The 20237-nt window shown below is 45.0% G+C and overlaps 7 protein-coding genes across 7 annotated transcripts; 3 read left to right on the top strand and 4 right to left on the bottom strand.

Annotated features, from left to right (window-relative positions):
* Window positions 1–950: 950 nt before the first annotated feature.
* BDV59DRAFT_183312 (uncharacterized protein) lies at window positions 951–1651 on the bottom strand. Its single transcript, XM_073690476.1, has 2 exons — window positions 1542–1651; window positions 951–1474 (listed from the first exon to the last, which is right to left on the bottom strand). The coding sequence occupies exon 2, from the start codon at window positions 1302–1304 to the stop codon at window positions 1089–1091; it is 216 nt and encodes a 71-aa protein (XP_073545919.1). The 5' UTR covers window positions 1305–1474; window positions 1542–1651; the 3' UTR covers window positions 951–1088.
* Window positions 1652–2374: 723 nt separating this feature from the next.
* On the bottom strand, window positions 2375–4673 carry BDV59DRAFT_194603 (FPP/GGPP synthase family protein; the record flags this gene model as incomplete). The annotated part of the gene is made up of 5 exons (XM_073692426.1): window positions 2375–2420; window positions 3424–3789; window positions 3864–4190; window positions 4256–4410; window positions 4602–4673. The coding sequence occupies 5 exons, from the start codon at window positions 4671–4673 to the stop codon at window positions 2375–2377; spliced, it is 966 nt and encodes a 321-aa protein (XP_073545920.1).
* Window positions 4674–5570: 897 nt separating this feature from the next.
* On the top strand, window positions 5571–7482 carry BDV59DRAFT_194605 (phytoene desaturase family protein; the record flags this gene model as incomplete). The annotated part of the gene is made up of 5 exons (XM_073692427.1): window positions 5571–5598; window positions 5656–5777; window positions 5836–6363; window positions 6430–7218; window positions 7432–7482. 5 exons carry the CDS (start codon window positions 5571–5573, stop codon window positions 7480–7482), a joined length of 1518 nt encoding a protein of 505 aa, XP_073545921.1.
* A 319-nt stretch (window positions 7483–7801) lies between these two features.
* BDV59DRAFT_194606 (phytoene synthase) lies at window positions 7802–9858 on the bottom strand (the record flags this gene model as incomplete). The annotated part of the gene is made up of 6 exons (XM_073692428.1): window positions 7802–8630; window positions 8678–8968; window positions 9042–9215; window positions 9269–9615; window positions 9675–9774; window positions 9836–9858. The coding sequence occupies 6 exons, from the start codon at window positions 9856–9858 to the stop codon at window positions 7802–7804; spliced, it is 1764 nt and encodes a 587-aa protein (XP_073545922.1).
* A 589-nt stretch (window positions 9859–10447) lies between these two features.
* Window positions 10448–12335, top strand: BDV59DRAFT_194607 (carotenoid oxygenase family protein; the record flags this gene model as incomplete). The annotated part of the gene is made up of 3 exons (XM_073692429.1): window positions 10448–10473; window positions 10522–11161; window positions 11229–12335. The coding sequence occupies 3 exons, from the start codon at window positions 10448–10450 to the stop codon at window positions 12333–12335; spliced, it is 1773 nt and encodes a 590-aa protein (XP_073545923.1).
* A 5383-nt stretch (window positions 12336–17718) lies between these two features.
* Window positions 17719–18701, bottom strand: BDV59DRAFT_194608 (sugar phosphate isomerase/epimerase family protein; the record flags this gene model as incomplete). The annotated part of the gene is made up of 2 exons (XM_073692430.1): window positions 17719–18297; window positions 18348–18701. 2 exons carry the CDS (start codon window positions 18699–18701, stop codon window positions 17719–17721), a joined length of 933 nt encoding a protein of 310 aa, XP_073545924.1.
* A 248-nt stretch (window positions 18702–18949) lies between these two features.
* BDV59DRAFT_203872 (uncharacterized protein) lies at window positions 18950–19999 on the top strand (the record flags this gene model as incomplete). The annotated part of the gene is made up of 7 exons (XM_073694337.1): window positions 18950–19211; window positions 19262–19281; window positions 19332–19388; window positions 19442–19518; window positions 19566–19629; window positions 19681–19763; window positions 19813–19999. 7 exons carry the CDS (start codon window positions 18950–18952, stop codon window positions 19997–19999), a joined length of 750 nt encoding a protein of 249 aa, XP_073545925.1.
* Between the last annotated feature and the right edge of the window lie 238 nt (window positions 20000–20237).

The raw sequence follows: 20237 nt of genomic DNA on the forward strand, positions 1-20237 counted from the left end.
GCGCATTTACCAGCATGGACTTGCTGCAATTCTACATAGAGAGAATCTTTTAAACAGATAGTTACCTGCGGTAAGCCAGTATACCCGCCACTTAATCACCGTTTTCTCTCGCTGTAGCATCTGTAGGGCCATTTTGCAATTGAACCCCGATGCATTTAAGATTGCCAGAACCATGGACGATGAGCGGGCCTGGGGAAAGAGACGAAGCCCACTACATGGGATCTCTTTTATTGTGAAGGGCTATATCGCCACAAAGGATCGCATGGAAACTACGGCAGGTAGCTGGGTCCTTGTTGGCTCTATTGTACCCCGCGATGCATTTGTCGTTTGCCAGCATCGCCGAGCAGGGGCACTACTGCTGGGCAAACCCCCATTTGGGGGGGGGGGGGGGGGGGGGGGATTATGCGATCCACGAAGTACTTCAAAGGATTTTCCGCCAGGGGAGACCAATGCCATAGTGCATATAAACTTTCAGTCAACCAAGGAAGCAGCTCAGGGTCAGCAGTCGCTTTTGGCGTTAATCTGGTGCCTTTTTCCCTTGGTACTGAGATGGATGGGGGTGGTATGGATTTGTGTCGTCTCCGTGGGTTGTCCGTGACTCTGATCGTTTATAGTCATCAACCCCGCTCAACGATATGCAATAGTTGGTGTCAAGCCAACAGTGGGTTTGGTATCTCGTGATGGAACGATCCCTGAGTCCCTTAATCAATATACAGTCGGAGCTTTTGGGAAGATGGTACGTGATGCTGCATATGTCCTAGATGCTATCTACGGGATCGGTCCACGGGACAATGCTACGATGAACCAGCATGAAAAAAACCCGCGTAATGGTTATACCCAGTTTTTGAGCGACCGATCCGCTCTCGATGGAGCTATATTCGGACTTCCGTGGAACTCGTTCTGGCTACTTGGAAGCCCCGGGCAAATCAGGCAATTACCAGAACTCGTCAGACTGATTGAGGCTGCCAGGGCCACCATTATTAATGGCACTGAATTGCCTCACTACCGTACAATTGTCTCGCCCAATAGTTGTGATTAGGATTATGGATCAGAACGCGGCTACCCAAATGAGTCCGAGTTCAGCTATATCAAGGTGAACTTTTACAATGATATAAACGCCTATTTACTGCAACCAAACAATACGAATATTCGGTCGCTAGAGGACTTGGTGCGCTACAATATTGATAACGCAGGATTGGAGGGGGGCTATCGGGGCGTGCATCCCGCATTTGCCTCTGGCCAGGATGGATTCGATGCGGCACTGGCGTCTGAAGGAAGTACGGATTTGACATATTGGCAAGCATTGGAGTTCCGTCGGCGGACTACTCGAGATGAAGGAATTGATGCGGCGTTGCGTCATACAACTCACAATCTCGACGGGTTCGGCCCGCTGACGTGGCCCGGAGCATCCAGGTAGCCGCCCAGGCGGGGTATCCTGTTGTCACGGTGCCTGCTGGGATAATGGAAGAGTCTGGTATGCCATACGGAGTAGGAATTATGCAAACAGTTTTCGCAGAGCCGGAACTAATCAATTATGCTAGCGCGATAGAGGATCTCCACACTTCCGACGTCTGATACGCAGGTTGGTCGCTGGATTCAGAGCAAGTGGCCTGGGTTCTGAAGATTGCATATTGCTCCATTATTCTACTAAACCTGGATGTATCGTGATAATTACCCAGAATTCAAGATTCGGGTAATCAGCGAGGTGGCTTTGAACTCCGCTCATCAGTACGTATTTGCGTAATACAAATACTGAGGTAGATAAAATGCGTTACCCGCCCCAAATTCGAGTGTAATATGAATGACTGAGCAGGATATTTACCTATCCTCGTTTAATATTGCCCATATTCTCATTCCTTTCATTTGGGGCCCACCTGTAGATGCCAGGTTGGCCATGGGGGTTAACAACCAGAACTCGTACGACTATAGATAAGCTAGGGGGAGGAGAAGGTGGGAGAAGGCAATACATATACACTAGGACATCTACTCTAGAGTTGAATGAAAATTCAGACTGTACAGAAATTTAAAGTTGACTTTTTCGGACTGGCTTTTATGTGGATCATTATTGCTTCAAACGATACCCTGCAGTGAACTTCATGCTTCGATCCTACCTCGCAATATGTCATGCAGCAAGTGCTTGGGAAATACGACATTGAATCTTCCATGGCCTTACGACCAGGGAGATTTATTCATCTCGCGCTGACAACTGGCTTAGGTATTTACCTGTATCTGGAGAAGGACGTCGGAGTCCCACGCTCGGGAGCCTGCCAATTGAGATGCATATCAAACAAAAACGAACGAGATGATATTGCCAATCAATTTAGAGAGGCATTCGTATTAAATAGCCGACCTGTTTCCCTTGCATTTTTTTGGGCTATCGTTTGATATGATTTGCGTCCAGACATAAACAACTTCCCGATCTTATTGTCGAGGTTTTCTATCTTGGAGGCGTGCATCTGTCGTTGCATCCTGTCGGACCATGGCAGAAGTCATAGAGCCTTGGCTGTGCAAATTTATGCCCGGTATGGAAGAGAGCTTTGTTCTATATTTAACAAACTTAATACTCTGCAATGACAGTTGGTCAAGTCCTGAGACCTGTACCGTTAATAATTTATAGCAGCCGATGACCAACACTATCCGGCCAGATGTACGACTAGGGATGTACTAGTTCATCAGTCTTTCAGCGTATTTAGGGTCTAGGAAGCGCTGACTATTTCGCGCCAGCTACAACATACATACGGAAGATGTTGCTAACAATTCGGGCGTGGTTATACTGGCTAACTGGAGCTCTGATGATTGCTCTCCTGGTATAGCAAAGTCCTGTTTACGAGAGTACAAGAGAAGCCATTATGTTCAGGCTGGCTTGATCTGTAGAACTCAAAAGTGTCTCGCTTTTGACTTAGGTCTCTACGCCTAGGCCGGCCAGTTTAGCACGTAAAAGTCTTGGCTATGTTGGTTATTCCAGACTGTGCAATTACCTAAAAGATGTTTGATGTTTGTTTCGAAGAGATAGGCCAAGCAATATGAGGGGAAAAAAGGCATTTGCAGTTCTCCTGGTCATATAGCAGGTGATGAATAGTAGCACAAAAAGGGACTTCGTTTTTTATGTTAATAATCCATACCAGCCGATGAAAACAGAGCAATGCCCAATTTCTATGTGCATTCGGTCAAAACAATATACATACAGTGATGAAAGGTGTGATGCCAGTCCACAACTACACCTGCAATAAACGGCGTCCTTTCCTGTCATTCCTAAACTGGTTGATCTGAATTGATTTTCTCTAATGCAGCTAGGTTGCTATGCCAAAGCAAAAAATCTTTACTATAACCGTAATATTAGCCCTTCAGAGTGAAGAGACTGAGGAATATATCTAAATATTATTCCCAGCCCCAACAGCAGCAGAGTTTTTGCTGATATCTAACATACTCAGGATTCCCATTAGCTCTGCCGAATTCTGTGCATCATCAAGCTCATTCAACATGTTACTAGCTTGGGCGTTTAGGGCCAACAGTTTCTGGCGGCAATATTCGAAGCTACCATTAGAGTCAATAATTTGGATAGCGTAATTCTTCACTTCCACATCCTCTGGTTTCTGTCGAAGAATACTCCGTAACTGAAGGTCGTCTGGGGCACTGCGGATGCTATGAATAATAGGGTAAGAAAATTTCCCTTCGGTAATATCTTCGCCAAACCCTTTATTTTCTGAGTAGTCATGACCCTGTAAATTCAGGTAATCATCGCGGATCTGATAAATTATCCCAAGAAGGTTGACTAATTGTGTACAGTCCCTATTGGTATTGACTTCGTTAGTTCAGAATGCTGGTTGCGTGGTGATCATAAGGGCGGTGGAGAGCGAGCTTACAGATTGATATCGCTTTCATCCTGGATTAGCCTGAGCGCAAGCCTAAACAAACCTCCGGTCTTGTTTGACACCATTTCGAGGTATTCTTCTTCGGTAGGACATGTCAGAGAGTCCCGCCAGTAGAGGTCCATTCCCTGACCTCTATGTAGTCTCAACATTTCATCCATAAAGACCTTCAAACCATCTTGACTGTTCAACTTAAATAATTCACTCTGGGCTTGGAAATACATATAATTTGCACAATTAAGAGTTTGTGCAACACCGAAAATGCTATGGGCGACAGGAACCCCGCGTCGGAGTTTGGATGAGTCTTCGATATCATCGACCCTAAATATGTTAGGCTTGATTCATCCTTATTACTAAGAGATTGTATTAAAACGCCTTTCACCTACAACAGTGATGCGAGGTGAAGCAATTCTATCACGCGCTTGATGATTTCAAGTTTGTCTTCCGGGATCTTGAAGATCCCGTTGAATGCGGTGATGAGCTTCCCCCGAATATCCTTCCCTGGAAAACTCGAAAGATAATGTGAAGGCGCTAAGAGGATCTACCATTCCTTTTAGTATTGACGTTGCCCAACGCGGATACGCAGATCATTATTGATTAGCAATACCTTTTCTTGCTGAAGATTGCGCTTTTGTTGAGATTCTGCCGAATAATCCCTGGTACAACGTGATAATGATACTGCTAAGATGTGTTTAGGATAAAAGCCGTGTTTGAGGTGGGAGGATGCAACACACTTCTCTCTTTCGATTGCAATGCGGTTAGGACTCCGTAAGTTGTCTGGTGATTGAGTTCGTCAACCGACATGGTGTGTTTCAATATCAAGCGGCGTTGGTCTCTTGGTTTACTGCCAGCCACGTCACGAAAAACAAAGAGGTGTTCATATGGACTTCAATCGGATGACAAAAGGGTTAATATAACAGGACTAGCACCATAGGTAAGGCACGTTTGACATCTTTTTCTGTAACCTGTGACGTCGTTAATTTTCCCACCGCGGAATTTCCTGCCTCCTAGGATACTGAAACGAAGTGAATGCAACGCGGGTGGTGTAAAGTACCATTGAAGAGATATTGCCCAATATAGGAACGCGCGTACATCACTGGGTGATGGTAGGGTGATGATAGTTTACTGGATCATCATTGTCATCTCCTTGTCTGTTTGCGAACTTTATCAATGTGACATCCCTAGTAAAGTTGGCGATGAAGTAACCAGCCCATTTTGCACTTGAAATAACATGCCCAAATTTCCCACTCCAGTGGACGAATCCTCCGGATAAGGATCCCTGCATAAACCCAAGTAACTTTATTTCGACACCTCAGTAAATATCTACCTACGGTATTTCTGAAAGCAGCTTCTTGCACCAAGCTGCAGAGGGGGACTGACATGCATGGCTCCTCATCCAGTAACAGATAACTACCTAGTGAGGACACGATCTGGTTTCTGCGGGTTAGATACACCAAACGATCACGGGGATCAGGTCGATGGAATTTTAACCCTAACACAAATAAGATCACCTGCAACCTTGCCCACCTGAAGTGAAAAATGCAAATACTCAGATGATGAGGGGTGTTGTCTGCGGTCGGTTGTGTGGTAAGTACTAATTGCAGGCGCGAAGTGTTTGGACACCTCATACGATGGAATGCTTTGTTTTTTGAGTAACAGAGTCAGCCCATAGACGCGCAACACCAGTCCTTATACACACAGATGACTACATCAACAGTAATTATTGTGGGTGAGTGGTATATGAAGCTCTATACTCTTCCTAGCATAGACTTACAGGCCATATCAGGGGCGGGCGCTGGAGGGCTTGCGACAGCAGCTCGCCTCGCGCAGCAGGGATACGGAGTTACAGTAATTGAGAAGCATGACTATGTTGGAGGAAGGTGCTCCATAATCTCTAAGCATGGCTACGTATTTACGCCACCCTACACTTTCGTCTTCCGCAAAGGCGTCACTCTAATCAGTCCAGCGCTTCGACCAAGGCCCGTCACTCGTCTTGATGCCCGATTTATTCAAAGAGACTTTCCAAGATCTCAACACCACTATGGAACAAGAGCGGATAGAACTCTTGAAATGTGACCCAAACTACTGTATTTGGTTTGCGGATCATGACACAGTCGAGCTGTCCACCGATCTGAGTCGCCTTAAGATGGAAGTCGAGCGCCATGAAGGCTCAGGCAGTTTTCCAAGACTCTGCGCCTTCTTGGAAGAGGCAGGAACATACTATAGTCTCTCGTCCACCAACATCCTACATAAAAACTTCCCCTCACTGCTTAGTTTAGGCAAACTAGTGCGCCCGTTGATGCAGATGCGTCCGTGGGAAACGATGTACAAGTGTGTATCTCGGTATTTCCGCTCTGACAAAATGCGAAAAGCTTGGACATTTGCCTCTATGTACCTAGGGATGAGCCCTTACAAAGCCCCTGGCACATATACTTTGCTGCAATACACTGAGACGACGGATGGTATTTGGTATCCACGAGGAGGGTTTCATACGGTATGTACACATCCGTATCCTGTAGTCCAGGGATACTTCTGGCGCACTCACTAACCTTGGTCGCAGATTTTGCAAGCTATTGCGGATATTGGGAAAAGGTGTGGAGTTGTATACCATCTGAATACGACCGTTGAATCCGTGATCCTTTCAGGAAAGAATGAAGCCAAGGGCGTCAGGTTATGCTCTGGGGAGCAGCTGTTCGCAGATATCGTTGTTATTAACGCAGATCTCGTTTACGCATACAACGAGCTTCTGCCGCCCTCAAGCCAGGCACAAAATTTGAAGCGGCGTCCTGCATCATGCAGCAGTATCTCGTTCTTTTGGGCTTTCGACAAGATCCTTCCTCAGCTCAAGCCACATAATATCTTCTTGGCCGATGATTACAGACAAAGCTTCGACGCCATTTTCGATAAACACAGCATCCCCAGTGACCCATCCTTTTATGTTAACGTTCCTAGCCGCATTGATTCTACCGCCGCTCCCACTGGAAAAGAGGCCATAGTGGTCCTGATTCCGGTGGGCAACCTGACATCGTCCGGGTATAGTGATGCAGATAACCAGTGGGAATTGGCAGTGCAAAGAGCGAAGGATTTTGTCCTGGAAACCATTGAACGGCAAATCGGGACGAAAGACTTACGTTCGAAAATTGTCTACGAGGAACATGAGACCCCGGTCACATGGCAACGTAAATACAACCTCGACCGTGGTGCAATCTTGGGTCTATCCCACTCGTTCTCCAATGTGACGTGCTTCCGCCCAAAGACCAAGCACCCGAGCATCCAGAACCTCTACTTTGTGGGTGCCAGTACCCACCCCGGTACAGGGGTCCCAATTTGCCTGGCGAGCGCCAAATTGGTGGCAGCAGATATAATAGCAGATCTCAGCGAAGCTAAAGCTAGATGGCCTCTAAGCATCCTTAGGATAACAGCGATGATCATAGGGTTGTTGTTGTTAGTGTTCACTTTTGGATGCCAAGGCTGGGTGCAGATGGCATGTTTTTTTGGAATACCTAATACTGCTTGAAATTGACGCCCTATTTCTGCTTCCGTAACTATGTTCTCACTTTAGATTGGCTTTAGAATCAGGAATTTGCTCTTCATGTCTCAGCCAGCGTTATAAGACGTACTAAAGGTGCAAGATTGTGGGTAGAAAGGGTTTCGAGGATTAGAAATCTACCTCCTACGCTAAACTCTGGCCGAGTCTCATATTATATCGGATACGACATAGACGTACCTAGAGTTTGCATTTTCTACGGTTAAATTTCCAATACACACTGAAGCAATATGGTAACTAGCACTTACTGGTGTATGACCGATGGCATTTCAATCTACCTTATCCCGTCGCATGCCATCCTTATCTACATAGAACCGCTGCTCCTAGGGATTTTAACTCTTCTTTTCTGAATCTGTGTAGAATCCTCCATCGCAAGCTCAAACGATCAGCCGATATTTGCCATCGCCTTGTATGCTACAACCAACCGACGCATAAGGGGCAGATTCAGTTTCTCATTGGGCTTAGCGGGCCAGAAACCACAGGACAGAACGACACCTATCTCCATATAACTCATCACCGTAGCTCGTAGAGGGGCCTGAGTATTTGTCGGTAATTTCTGGATAGCCGCCACAGAGGAGTCGTGGTATTCTTTTGCTTTGGCGAGAAGGCGGGATCTCAATAGTTTCAATCTAGGACTCAACGGACAGCAAATCACATCGGCGGGCGACAAATCCACCTCTCGTAACCAGCTTGTCGGCAGATAGACGCGATTGATTGCAGCGTCGCGGCCAATATCTCTGGCTATATTAATATATTGCAACCCTTTCCCCATCCGAACGCCCGCCCGAAACACCTCGTCGCGCAGGGCATGATGGTTAGTCAACGGGTGGCATGGATGGCGATGGGATACAAGCTGCAGAACGGATGTAGCAATGGTCCCCGCCACGTGATAGGAGTACTCGTCCAGATCAGCCTCGGTGCCAATGGGGAAACCATCATGCTGAGCATCAAACTTCAAGTCTGTCCGAAAGCCTTTCAGAAGACTCTGTAGTGGCTCAGCTTGCAGCCGAGAGACAGGAAGCCTATTGATAGCGTTTATTAACTGCTGTGTTACCTGGGAATTATACCCGGCTTCTCTTGCCCTGTCTGTAAAATCCAATGGAGAGCTAAACTTCATCATGAGAAGTTTGTTGCACTGCTCAACTACCGACTGCGCGGTCTTTGTGCTTGGAGCTTCATCGACGAGATCGTCCACCACTCGACAAAATGAGTACCTATCTCGTTAGCACCAGGGTATGCAGCAAATCCAGAGAGCCCTCACAGGAAAATGAGGTCGATGCGCAATGAACCTTGAAACATGGCACTACCCAAATACATGCTCTGGCTGGCGATTGCTAGTCGATGCACCGCATCATGCAGGTCACGTACAAATCGAGGGTCCGGCACTTTTGGCGAGGCCATAAAATTAGCCAATATACGACTACAGGATGGCTCCTCTTGTAATTTGCCGGCCGACTGTGCCTGCTGGCAGTGCATCAGGGCAATGGCGTGGTCGGCCACAATTAATCCATTCACGATCATGACATTGGTAATAAAAAAGAAGATTGCCTCTCTACATAGGTTAGCTCTTTCACTTTTGCTATCTTACTCTGTGGTTGTATAGGCGGCAGTGGCGAAGAACATACTCCAGATCCATCGCGGTCCAGGGCTGGATATCCAACTTGGTAGAGTCTGCAATTACCCAGGTCCCACTCTTGAGAGAGACGGTGTCCACGACCCATAGAAAGACGGTAGGGATCATTACAGAGGCGATGTATCCTTTCCGAGGAAAGGTGCTTATAAAGTCTGACGAGAATGCCCTGTACAGTATGAGCAATGTCTGTTGACCTTGGCTGAGTTGTGTGGGGCTAACCATTGGATTAGGAGCCAAGGAGACGTCCATACTACAATTAGCCCGAGGTACGTATACCGGTGTCCGCAATAAACGGCAGCTCCGCCGCCCAGGGCGAGAATGAGCAGTAGGATCGTACCAGCGGTTCTCTGCCTGTTTGATGACTCTCTGAGATACGCAGGCAGGACTAATTTCCTCGTTAATATCGTATAAAGCAGGCTCGTATTATAAGTTTGGATGACGAAAAAGAAAACCTCTTCTAACGGGATGGAGAACAAGGTGTAGCCGGTGACTGCATCCGGATGATATGTCCAGATACGGTTCCGCACGAGGTATGAATCCCAAGGGATGGTTGCTATCAGTGATACCTGTACAATGATAAGAATGTCTTCGCGAAGACCAACAGAAGATTCGATAGATTCGATACCATCACCAATGCCTGGATCTTTGCACAATCCAGGCGGGTCAGGAAAGGCCAGGACAAGCTGGTCATGAGGATAGCCCATGGTATATTGTATGTGATATGCCTGACACGCGAATATTAGGGTTGGTGGCCAGCCGAATGCAGTGGTATTCGTATATACTAACACCATTAAATAATCTAGCCCCATGGTGTAACAGGTATCAGTTTACCGAATGTTCTTTGCACCAGGACTAGAAACTCTGGAGAGTAGAACTGACTTGTGTGTCTTCTGTTAGCAGAAGATTTTGGTATTTATTACCGCAGTGAATTTAAAATTGTTCCTGTGACTATTCTGGGGTTAAAAAGTTGTCTGGTTACTGATGTCACCAATTTCCCCCTTAAGCGTGAGACAGTCCTTTGGGATGTAGATCGAAGTAAGCAGCTCATTGAGGCACGGAAATATAACGTCATTAGTATGATCACGCGCGTCCTCATGCCAGGACGTATAACTTCGTGGTAACTCGTGTTGGAACACCTTGCGTTAGTGGCTAGGATTCTGGTACTAGGAAAAATGAAAGGGGAAGTGGTGGTTGGTGTCTATAAGTTGGGATAGATATCCCACATACGCTCGGTTCACAGGGGCGGTCGCGGGGGCCGGCTAACGAAACATAGCGAGCCTATTATTCCCCACCTGGACCCGTTCGGGCTGTACTAAAATCAAAGGGCGATGCAGGCGTACAACAGTCTTGGAACAGTCGTTCATCAATTAGACATTCAACGGTTCAGTCAACTTCATTATGTCTGGAAACGGGGCTGGCAACCCGTAGGTGACCTTTTCATAGCCAGCAAAGCCGAATTAACAGGAAATCAGATACCTACAGGGCAACTACGCCCCGACTTCGACCACTCTCCTGGCAGAGTCGTGTCAGTTCGAAGGGATCATCCCAGAAGAATTTCTAGGGGGCCAGTATATCCGCAATGGCAGTAACCCTCTCGATGTCGATAGCGATCGTGAGCTGCACTGGTTCGACGGAGATGGTATGTTGACTGGGGTCTACTTCAAGCGTACAGTGGAGCCACCTGGAGTGCAGCCTGTGTTCAGCAACCAATATGTCCTGACGGATATCCACTGTGCTACTGTCCATAATAAAAGCTTGAGTCCCATCATACCCAGTATGACCACGATGGTGAACCCAAAGCCCGCTCGTTTCCACATGCTTTTACAGTTACTAAAAACCTACGCAATTGCCATTGCTTCAAACTTGAGGCTCATTGCTTGTCCAATTAAGAGAGTTGGTGCGTCCAACACCAATATCCTCTACCACGATGGGCGAGTACTGGCAACAAATGAAATCGGCCCTCCCATGAGGATATCCCTGCCATCACTGAAGACGGTCGGCTGGTTTACAGGCGCAAAAGCCGAAGGAGAAGCTGACACAGGAGATATTTCTGAACCATTCTTCGGAGGGAAAGGTATCGAAGGGTTTTACAAAGAGATGACTACGGCCCATGTGTGTGATAGCCCCAATTCTCCAGCTACACTCTTCTCTGAGTATGAATAACGCTAAATTCGTCTAGCCCCGGGTGGACCCGTATACACAGGAGTTGATTCTGTTTCATTCTACCTTCCTTCCGCCGTTTGTTCATTATTCCATTGTACCCGCTGGGTGCCCTCTAACCGCCTCTCCTCGACTCAACAAACCTGTCCCGGGGCTAGCAGCCGGGAAGCTTATGCACGACTTTGGAGTTTCTCGTCGCTATACTGTCCTGCTAGACTGCCCTGTCTCCCTGGACCCATCAAATTTTACATACAGCCGGTCTGCGGTCGAGTATGACAGAACCGGTCGGACTAGACTGGGCATTTTCCCACGTCATTGCCCAGAAAAGATTGAATGGCAGGATACTGATGCATGCATCGTGATGCACACTGCAAGCACCTGGGACGAAGATGTCCCCGATGGAGTACGTGTACACATTTTGCTTTGCCGGATGAACAGCCTCGCTCCACTATACCATATGGGCGGCTTGGAGGCTCCAGAACACGCCTGTGCCCGGAAGCCGGAGTGCCGCCTCTACTATTACCAGTTGGGCCCCCAGATCACCCAACAATGGGCTCTTTCAACCATTCCCTTCGAATTCCCACACGTACCACGACATCTGGAAATGCACGCTGCACAGTTCATCTACGGTTGTTCCATGAGAAAAGGGGATTTTGTTGATACCAACCTAACGAGCGTGAAAATTGACTGCTTGGTAAAGGTGGATGTACAGCGTCTCATAGCTACTGGCATGTCATGCCCTCCCTCACAAATACACGGGGTAGTGGATCAAAGGACGCTAGACGAGATCATTGCGACCGATCACTCCGAAGATTCCATCAAGGTCTTCCCCTTGCCTGTGGGTTGGTATGCACAAGAATGTTCATTTGTGCCCCGTCATAATGGTAAAACCGAAGATGATGGATGGCTTGTCACTTACGTATTCGATGAGTCACAGCTTGATGAATACGGCCAGGCCGGGCCAGACAGCCGAAGCGAACTCTGGGTTATTGACGCCGTAGGTATGAAAGATGTCGTGGCGCGAGTGTTCCTTCCTCAACGTGTTCCATATGGGATGCACGGTAATTGGTTTTCGGAGGAGCAGATTGCGAGCCAAAAACCTTATGAAAGATTTCGTTCCCTCTGAAAGATATTTAAAGTCCCGCGAAATATTTCATTGCTTCTTGCCGATAGGTTAGTAGGGTATAGATAGGTCAAATATGATCGATATTTCTTGCGTCTTCCATATTCTCGACGCTATCCTATTGTAGGTGCGTTGACGTGAGATTTGTTACTGATTATCTGCGCTAGCTCGTTGTGTTGGCGCCTTATCACAGAGATTATTTGTATCAACAGTGGATAGGATGTATACTTTGACGGGAGAACGACTTCAACGCGTCATCTGTTTCTGTCGTACTATGAAATAATTTTCTAATTCTACAATGACATAGACAGCAAAGCAGTACGCCAGTAACATATAATTGCATTCTAGGGATAATACCAATTAACCAGCAACGATATTTACATTGATTATCTATTCTTAACTAGTAATCCAGTAAGTGATGTTAATTGGCTCTGCTGTACCACCCAGTATCAATCACCTTCCTTATAGAACGCTTACCCAATTTATGTTCGGCTCTTCCTTCCTCCAAGAATGGCACTGTTAATGTTGGCGCCTTGAATGAACGCAGAGGCAGAACTATTTAAATTATGTAGAGTCATAAGGAACACTGGTCTCTAAACCTCTCCCGTATTTAACATATTTCAGCCCTCTTTCTATCGTTGCATTGTATTCTTCGAATACACTCTCTTATATGTATAACGTTTACAGCCACCTTTCAGTGGATAACCACTGACAGGGCATGTGGTGCGCCCCCATGTTTCCATCTAGCAAGGCGGAAACAAAAAATAAAATGGAAATGGGTTATTCAGCTATATGTAAATTATTAAGTGATAACGAGTTGCCTGAAAAGTAGAGACCGATTCCTTACCTACATGGTTTCTCCACGGATCCGCGAATCCGTCGCCGCCCCATGAAGGAATCCTCAAGCGGCTCTTCCATTTTTGGAGTATTGAGGACTTCTCGGTAATAAATAATTACCGCTATAATAAAGACAATGGTTGCAGGCAGTAATGAAAAACAGAGAAATGGCTCCGCGACGTATATGCATGAGCATGAACAGAGAGAGTAGACCAAAACAATAGTGAGATCCATTGTCTTTGGCCTGGCAAACTCCGAGGCGTGGAATCACACAAGTTCATATATCACAAACGAATTAATAAAATTTATCCTAAGAGGGATGACAAGAGATGGTGTTATGGGATGGGTGATGACAATTACGAGCCATTTACAAATGCACCAGTCCAAACTAGAGAATAGCCATCATATGATAAACCTACGATCACCATCATGCTAATGCATTTGGCAGTTTCCGCATCTAGGCATTTTATTCTTCGATGACCTCTTTCCTGTTCACCGAGTACAGTACGCAACCCTAACACAAGCAAGTTGCCCAGCACCAATTGCGCGCGCTTGACTAACAGTAGGCTCCGCGCTGAGCTGATTTACGTGTGAGTAATAGAGTTTCAAGTAGCAGTCCAATCACTTTTAGTCGTCTAGTACAGAGTCACTTCATGTCTCGTCAAGCACATGTAACAGAGCAGGCCAATAAGAACTAATAAATACCAGTAGATGTACAACGACAGAACCAGTAAACTGGTGACGACAGACAAATTATTGGTTTGTGAGTTGCAACATTTATCCTCTTTTGGTGCCAATATAGCAGGATCTGCATCTTATAATGGATGAGAGAATTACCCTCAGACTCGTTTGGCTTACCTAATATTCTGTCACGATCAATAAGAGGAAATGAACTCCAACAGTGTGCCCCGATCGATCCCCTTGCATGCCTTCAGTAAAAGATTTTGTAGACACCCTTTGTAGACCCGAGTCAATGGAGAGGATATAACTCGTTGACTGAAGAGTAGATTATACCATGCGCCTTACAACGTATAGCTGTCACTTTAGGTACCCACTGGAGCCTTTGCTGAGGGTTGGTTGGAACAGATATACTTTCCGATATTATTGTTCCATGATACATTTGAGTGGCCAACAGAATGTCTTAACTATTTTTTCATTAGCTCGGAATAGCCTCTTCTCGGCAATATATAACTAACAGCTACTCCAAAGCCCCTTTCCGTCGTCTTTATGCCTTCGCCGCGCACGCCATTAGCCCCATAACTAATCTCCTTGTGCCCCAAGTTCTGAGTGTTCCAGTTAGTTAAACGGCTGTAGACGTGCTATTTCTATTATATTCTCGCTCTTTCCTGCTCTCTCGTCGCTAACCATTCCTGGTATTAGTCACTGAATCATCCCTATACGTGCCATACTAAGTCATTCATTCCGACTCACTATTCATTCTATCGAACCGTGGGAGGTTCGGTATAGCTGCAGAAGGAATATCTAACTAATTCGATTTGACTTCAGATGTTCCTCACAGAATACTTAGATTTCTAGGAGGAACTCATAGAAATTTAAAGAAGGGGTAAGTAGAAAGTGAGAGATAAGTCAAATAGATCGAAAAGATAAAGTAAATGATTTCTGAGATAGCTTCTGAATAGATACACTTTCTTTGGAAACTCACATCCTTAATCCTCAAAAGAATTATGAGGACTCAGGCGATATATATATTAAATAGAGATGGGCCGTAGATCTGAATAGAATGAAGGGTCTGAATCATAAGGAGTGGATATGGAATGAATAGTGAATCAAAGTGAATGACTTAGTATGGCACGCATAGGGATGATTCAGTGAATAATGCAATGTTTCAATAAGCAATGCAGCATATAAATATCCCGAAATAGGCAACTGGAGGCATCACACCATACGTCTGACATATTATATAATTAACTATCTCTTCTCTTGTCCTTTCGTATCCAAACTCTATAGGTAGTAAAGGAGATTTCTTCTCTCTATAGACTATAATCCTAAATACATTAGAGAGATATAGTTGAACTAGTATATTATCTAATATTCAATAAGTCTTCAGATATTACTTATAATATCTGGTTTAGTATAATCCTACCAATACTATTAGGTTTAGTTTTCTCCACGAGAGACATATATATATGTTTACTCGCTTTACTAGTATTTACCTGGAGTAGCATTCTCTCTGCGCTGTTAGCCTGTAGGTAGGCCCTATTTAATACGGTTTTTAAGGGCCTAAGTTATAGTATATTTATATATAATCCGAGTATGATTTTATAGAATTATAAGCTCTCTATAAATGAATTAAGATAAAGTACCCTTCTTAATACTATTATATAATATACTATAGTTACTTACTACGGCTATAATATAAGATCTAATTAGGGGTGTGATGGCACTTTCCATAGTAGAGTTTGTCTTTGGAACTTCCCACTGATCAAGATGGCTCATCTAAAGCTTTATAAAAGGGCTTCAGGTTGCACAGAGGCTTTTCTCTTCCTTTTCTTTACTTTTCCATAGTCAGATGTTTTCGTCAAGGTGCCAGAATCGATCATTACCATCATCTTTCTGAATAGACCGAAACAAGGGTTATGCCATTAGGACATATAGAGTAACTAACTAATAATATAATGAGACGCGACTAATTTTCAATCGGAGCTATATTATAATTCTTCTGGCTCTGATCGAAATAACTCCTTTATTATCTATATTTATTTTCGGTAATATAGCCGCCTACTTCTTTAATAATAATAATAATGCGGTTACCTATATCTAGTATAGAGTCAGGGTCTAACTAACTAAAATAATATTATCTATGGGAATACCACCGTCTCTCTGCGGTAGAGATAAGCTATTCCCTATAGAGTCTACTATAAGATTAATTACTATTAAATATATACGGAGATTTTACCGTACTCTTACTAGTCTTTTTAGTTAAGTATTTACCGCTCATCAGTCTTTAAAAGTATATAATTACTATGTATTTCTTTCCTAATCCTTAGATTAGATCTAAAATGTCATCAGAAGAAATAGTCGGGAAGATAATAGAGTATATCCCGAATTATTAGATAGTAATAGTTCTAAATATTCTATTATACTATGTGGTAGAAAGTTCGTATATTAGAGTAACTAATTACCCTAGAAAGTCGTTTCTAAAGTTTAGTGTTAATCTTTGATCGCGGTAATATGCGTTAACTATAAATACCCTGTTTTTTCTCGCTATTTAAACACCCTGATTTAGAATATCTAGACTAGTATCGATATACACAGGCTATAGGGAGTCATAATATATAGGTAGGAAGAAATAGAGACCCCTCTAGTATTATATTATTTATATAGTTCTACTATGTTTACTACCTGATGTAGTAATAATATTAGCAGTTTACTAATAGGATAGTATACTTTATAGTCGGCTAGGTGCTTACCTCTCTCTAACTACTATTATCTTTGTAGAGGATAGGCCGGGCAAGTATATAGAATGGCTGCCGTATTTCAATAGCTGTTCCCCGAAAGAAATAGCTTTAGCGAGCTGACCCCTAGGGATCCCCTAGTTGCTCCCGAGCCTGTAACTCCTGTGGGACTTAAGTAGGCGGCTGTTGAGTAGACCTTCCCTACCTAGAGATGAGTATAATGATAAGATCTTTTGACTAGTCGGACTGGCATTTAATATTGTTATGGGAAGAGCCTATCGATTGCGCTGCAAGATTGAGATCATGCGCTGCGGAGATAAACTGTCTCGATGGCTGGTATCATAGATACCTTGATCACTCGACGGAAAAAGATCCTTTCTTTGACGAAAGATAATGTTAGAGGCGTAGCGTGTGCATAGGCCGCTATCCCGCAGAAAGGTCAGTCTGGTCTTTGCCGCCAGGACAAAACTCTCACCGCCAGACTGATCCCCAAGCTGAGACAGGTCGATATATTCGCCGGCGTTGCAGGCGAAGAGACGATCGAATTTGTCCAGAAGGACTGTACCTGCCAGCGACTCCTTCTTGAACATTCTGAAATAGTGGTTCGATCTAAGGGAGTTAATGCATAGCAGGGGACCAGATAAAGGCAAGTAGCTAAGAAGAAATGAGTAAGGGAGATAATGAGGAGCAGGTAGTGAAAACTGACAGGTTGAAGTGAGCAAATGAGGAGCAGGGTAGAGACTGGAATGCTCATAGATTGTGATTGAGAATCAATTGATGTGATGGATGTCCGTGTGATGTGAAGTCTGGCCCAGACAGATATTCTACGCTATGCAAGCATCGAATATGAACAATTCTTGGAGCTACTGGCTACCAATAGTACATCATAATCGCAATTATCCACCAGGACACTAATGCAATAACGTTCATCTAGTCCACTACAGCTTGGGGCCTAGGATATAGTTAGAGACCGGCCTCCTGGAAGCTTGTTTTGGACTACTCACTACCGACGTCACCATCGATGCTGCACCTGCGGGAAATCTCTCGCCAGGATCTCATTCCCCTTTTTGCCCAGTTGTCAGGTACCCTGGCATAAGTTAGAATCTTGATGCGTATGCAATAGAGGAAACAAATTACGATGCAGAATCGCTCCACATGTCTGTGTGAAACACTTCGATTGAGACCCAACCGGAATAACCCATGTCAAAAATGGCCTTGGCAACTCGATCGGCGGGCAACGTACCCTCTGGTTCACATGGAGGAATCCGACAATTTCGTGACTGGGTCATGAATTTTGGCTGGTTGAAGTCCTTTCGTGGATAGCTCGTTTGTTCAGGATCCGCTTTAGTCGCGTCACTTAGTTGGAGGTACACGATGCTCGACGGACGGACAATATGCCTCATCTCATCTAAACTTGACTTAAGCCTTTCGAGACCGCCCGATCTAATTCCTGCATTGAATGGATCTCCAGCCTCTCGGGCCGAAATATGGAACGTGTCAAGGCAATGCCCTACGTTTGGTAGATCTACCAGTGATAAGATTTCCTGAATGTGTTGCCAGGTGTCGATGTGGATTCCCCAGGCAGGAGCCTCGTATGCAACGAGGAGATTATATTTTTGCGCTTTCAGCCCTAGTCGTCTCATATTTCTTGCAATGACCTTTGGATCGGACGTGATGCGCGCTTCATCCATAGGGTAGAGGCAGGACGTAATCTAAGTAGTTAGTTATCCACCATAGAGTCCTTTACGTTCAAGAGGCCTACTTGGAATATTGGAATCTCCATAATAACGCAGAGCTCAAACCATAGTTCTGCTTCCTTTAGTCGGTCATCGATATCCACTGGATCCTTGAGTCCATCATACGCCCCAAATGGATTGAGGGCAATAAGGCGGAGTGACAGACTTCTTGCTTTTTGATGCACATCACCAGCTGCTGCTCGGAGAGATTCGCTGCGAGAACCTAGAAACGATGCCGCATGAGCATCGAGACACTCAAACGCCACTTCAACACCCTCAAAACCATGTGATCGGGCTACTTCGAGCTTTCGTAGGATCGAGTGGCCTGCCACAGATTTTCCCAGCGAATTTGATGCGATGGCGACTTTAATGTTGGGCATATTGAATCTGAAGCCGTCGACTCACTTTGCGCTACAACACCTGGGCATTTTCTGTGGCTAGCCTTATGAATTGCCTACAACCGGAGAGTCGGAACTTAGACTACATCCGGCAACTAAATCTGATGCCGGGTCGGTGGTGCTGGATGGGTGGGGTAGGCATATAGATCATAACCATCCGCCATCAACAGTAATTGTTGGAGTACACACATTCGCCTCAAGAAGGAACTTCGATTTTTATTCGTTCTATCATGACAACCGCCGCTCCAGGCGTAATTGTGGTTACCGGAGGGGCAGATGGATTTGGTGCTGCAATTGCGGAGCGTTTCAGCCATGAAGGCTGGAAAATCCTCATAATCGATTTGAATCGAAACAAAGGAGAAGAGAAAGAAAGAAATGACCCAAATATACAATACATTTATGGGGATGTTGCATCGAGACAAACCTGGGAAGACACACTCAACATTGCCAAAAGAAATTATGGTCGAGTTGACGTAGTCGTCAATAATGCTGGTAGGTCTTCAGTAATATCTAATGATGCACAATTAGCTAAATCTGAACAGGGATCGTGACGACCCCTGCGGTAAGTTATTTTACCCAGAGAGGCATCGGAACTGTATTTGACCCAGGTAGCCCACGCATCTCAAAGACATTGTCGATTATGATAAGATATTTCGTGTCAACGTCCGGGTGAATATTACCAGCGGTAAATAATAATCGTCGTAACTGACTCCATTTTCCAGCCAATATTCATCAGCGCTCAGGTAATTGCCCCAGTGATGATGCAGCAAGGAAAAGGCACGTTCATCAACATCACGAGGTGAGTAAGAGAACGAGTGCCTTTGGAAGTTGTGCTAAGTATAGCAGCACCGGATGCACTCGGCCACGCCCTGGATTCTCGTTTTATAATGCCTCCAAGGCAGCTGTTACCGTGAGGGCCATGAGCCCCATGGAACACAAATTATAGCCTAACACTTACCAGGTTGCCACGAAAACAATGGCTCTTGAATACGCCCCTGACATTCGTTTCAACTGCATATCACCAGCCGTTGGATACACCTCCATGTAAATACATCCTACAAACATTTTCAGGGATACTAACATACAACTGCAGGTTACAAGCCAGCATCGGGGAAGACAGGGATTCGGATACACGACTACACAAGATCCAGGAGTCCTTGCCAATGAAACGTATCACTCAGCCAAGCGATATCGCAAATGCTGCTTGGTACCTTGGATCAGACGAAAGTTCTTTCGTCACCGGAACAACGTTAGAAGTAGACGGCGGTAGGGGGGTCTAATAGGCCAGTATCTTATGTGGTTCTGGGGGAAAATTGCAACAACAGCTTCTCCTATCAATTTATAAACCGAGAATAATAGACCACATAACAAAGAGATCCAAATCACAGAGATATAAAGATAGACAAAAAAGGAACTAAACTAAAATAAAATAAAAGAAAACTGAGGGTAAAGAAAAATAACGTTACATGCTCCAATATATCAGGATGTGCAGGTGCAATGGTCACAGATAAGATTTAC

The sequence above is a fragment of the Aspergillus ambiguus genome (assembly GCF_047715705.1).
Source record: "Aspergillus ambiguus strain CBS 117.58 unplaced genomic scaffold BDV59scaffold_27, whole genome shotgun sequence".
Classification (NCBI taxonomy): Eukaryota; Fungi; Ascomycota; class Eurotiomycetes; order Eurotiales; family Aspergillaceae; genus Aspergillus; species Aspergillus ambiguus.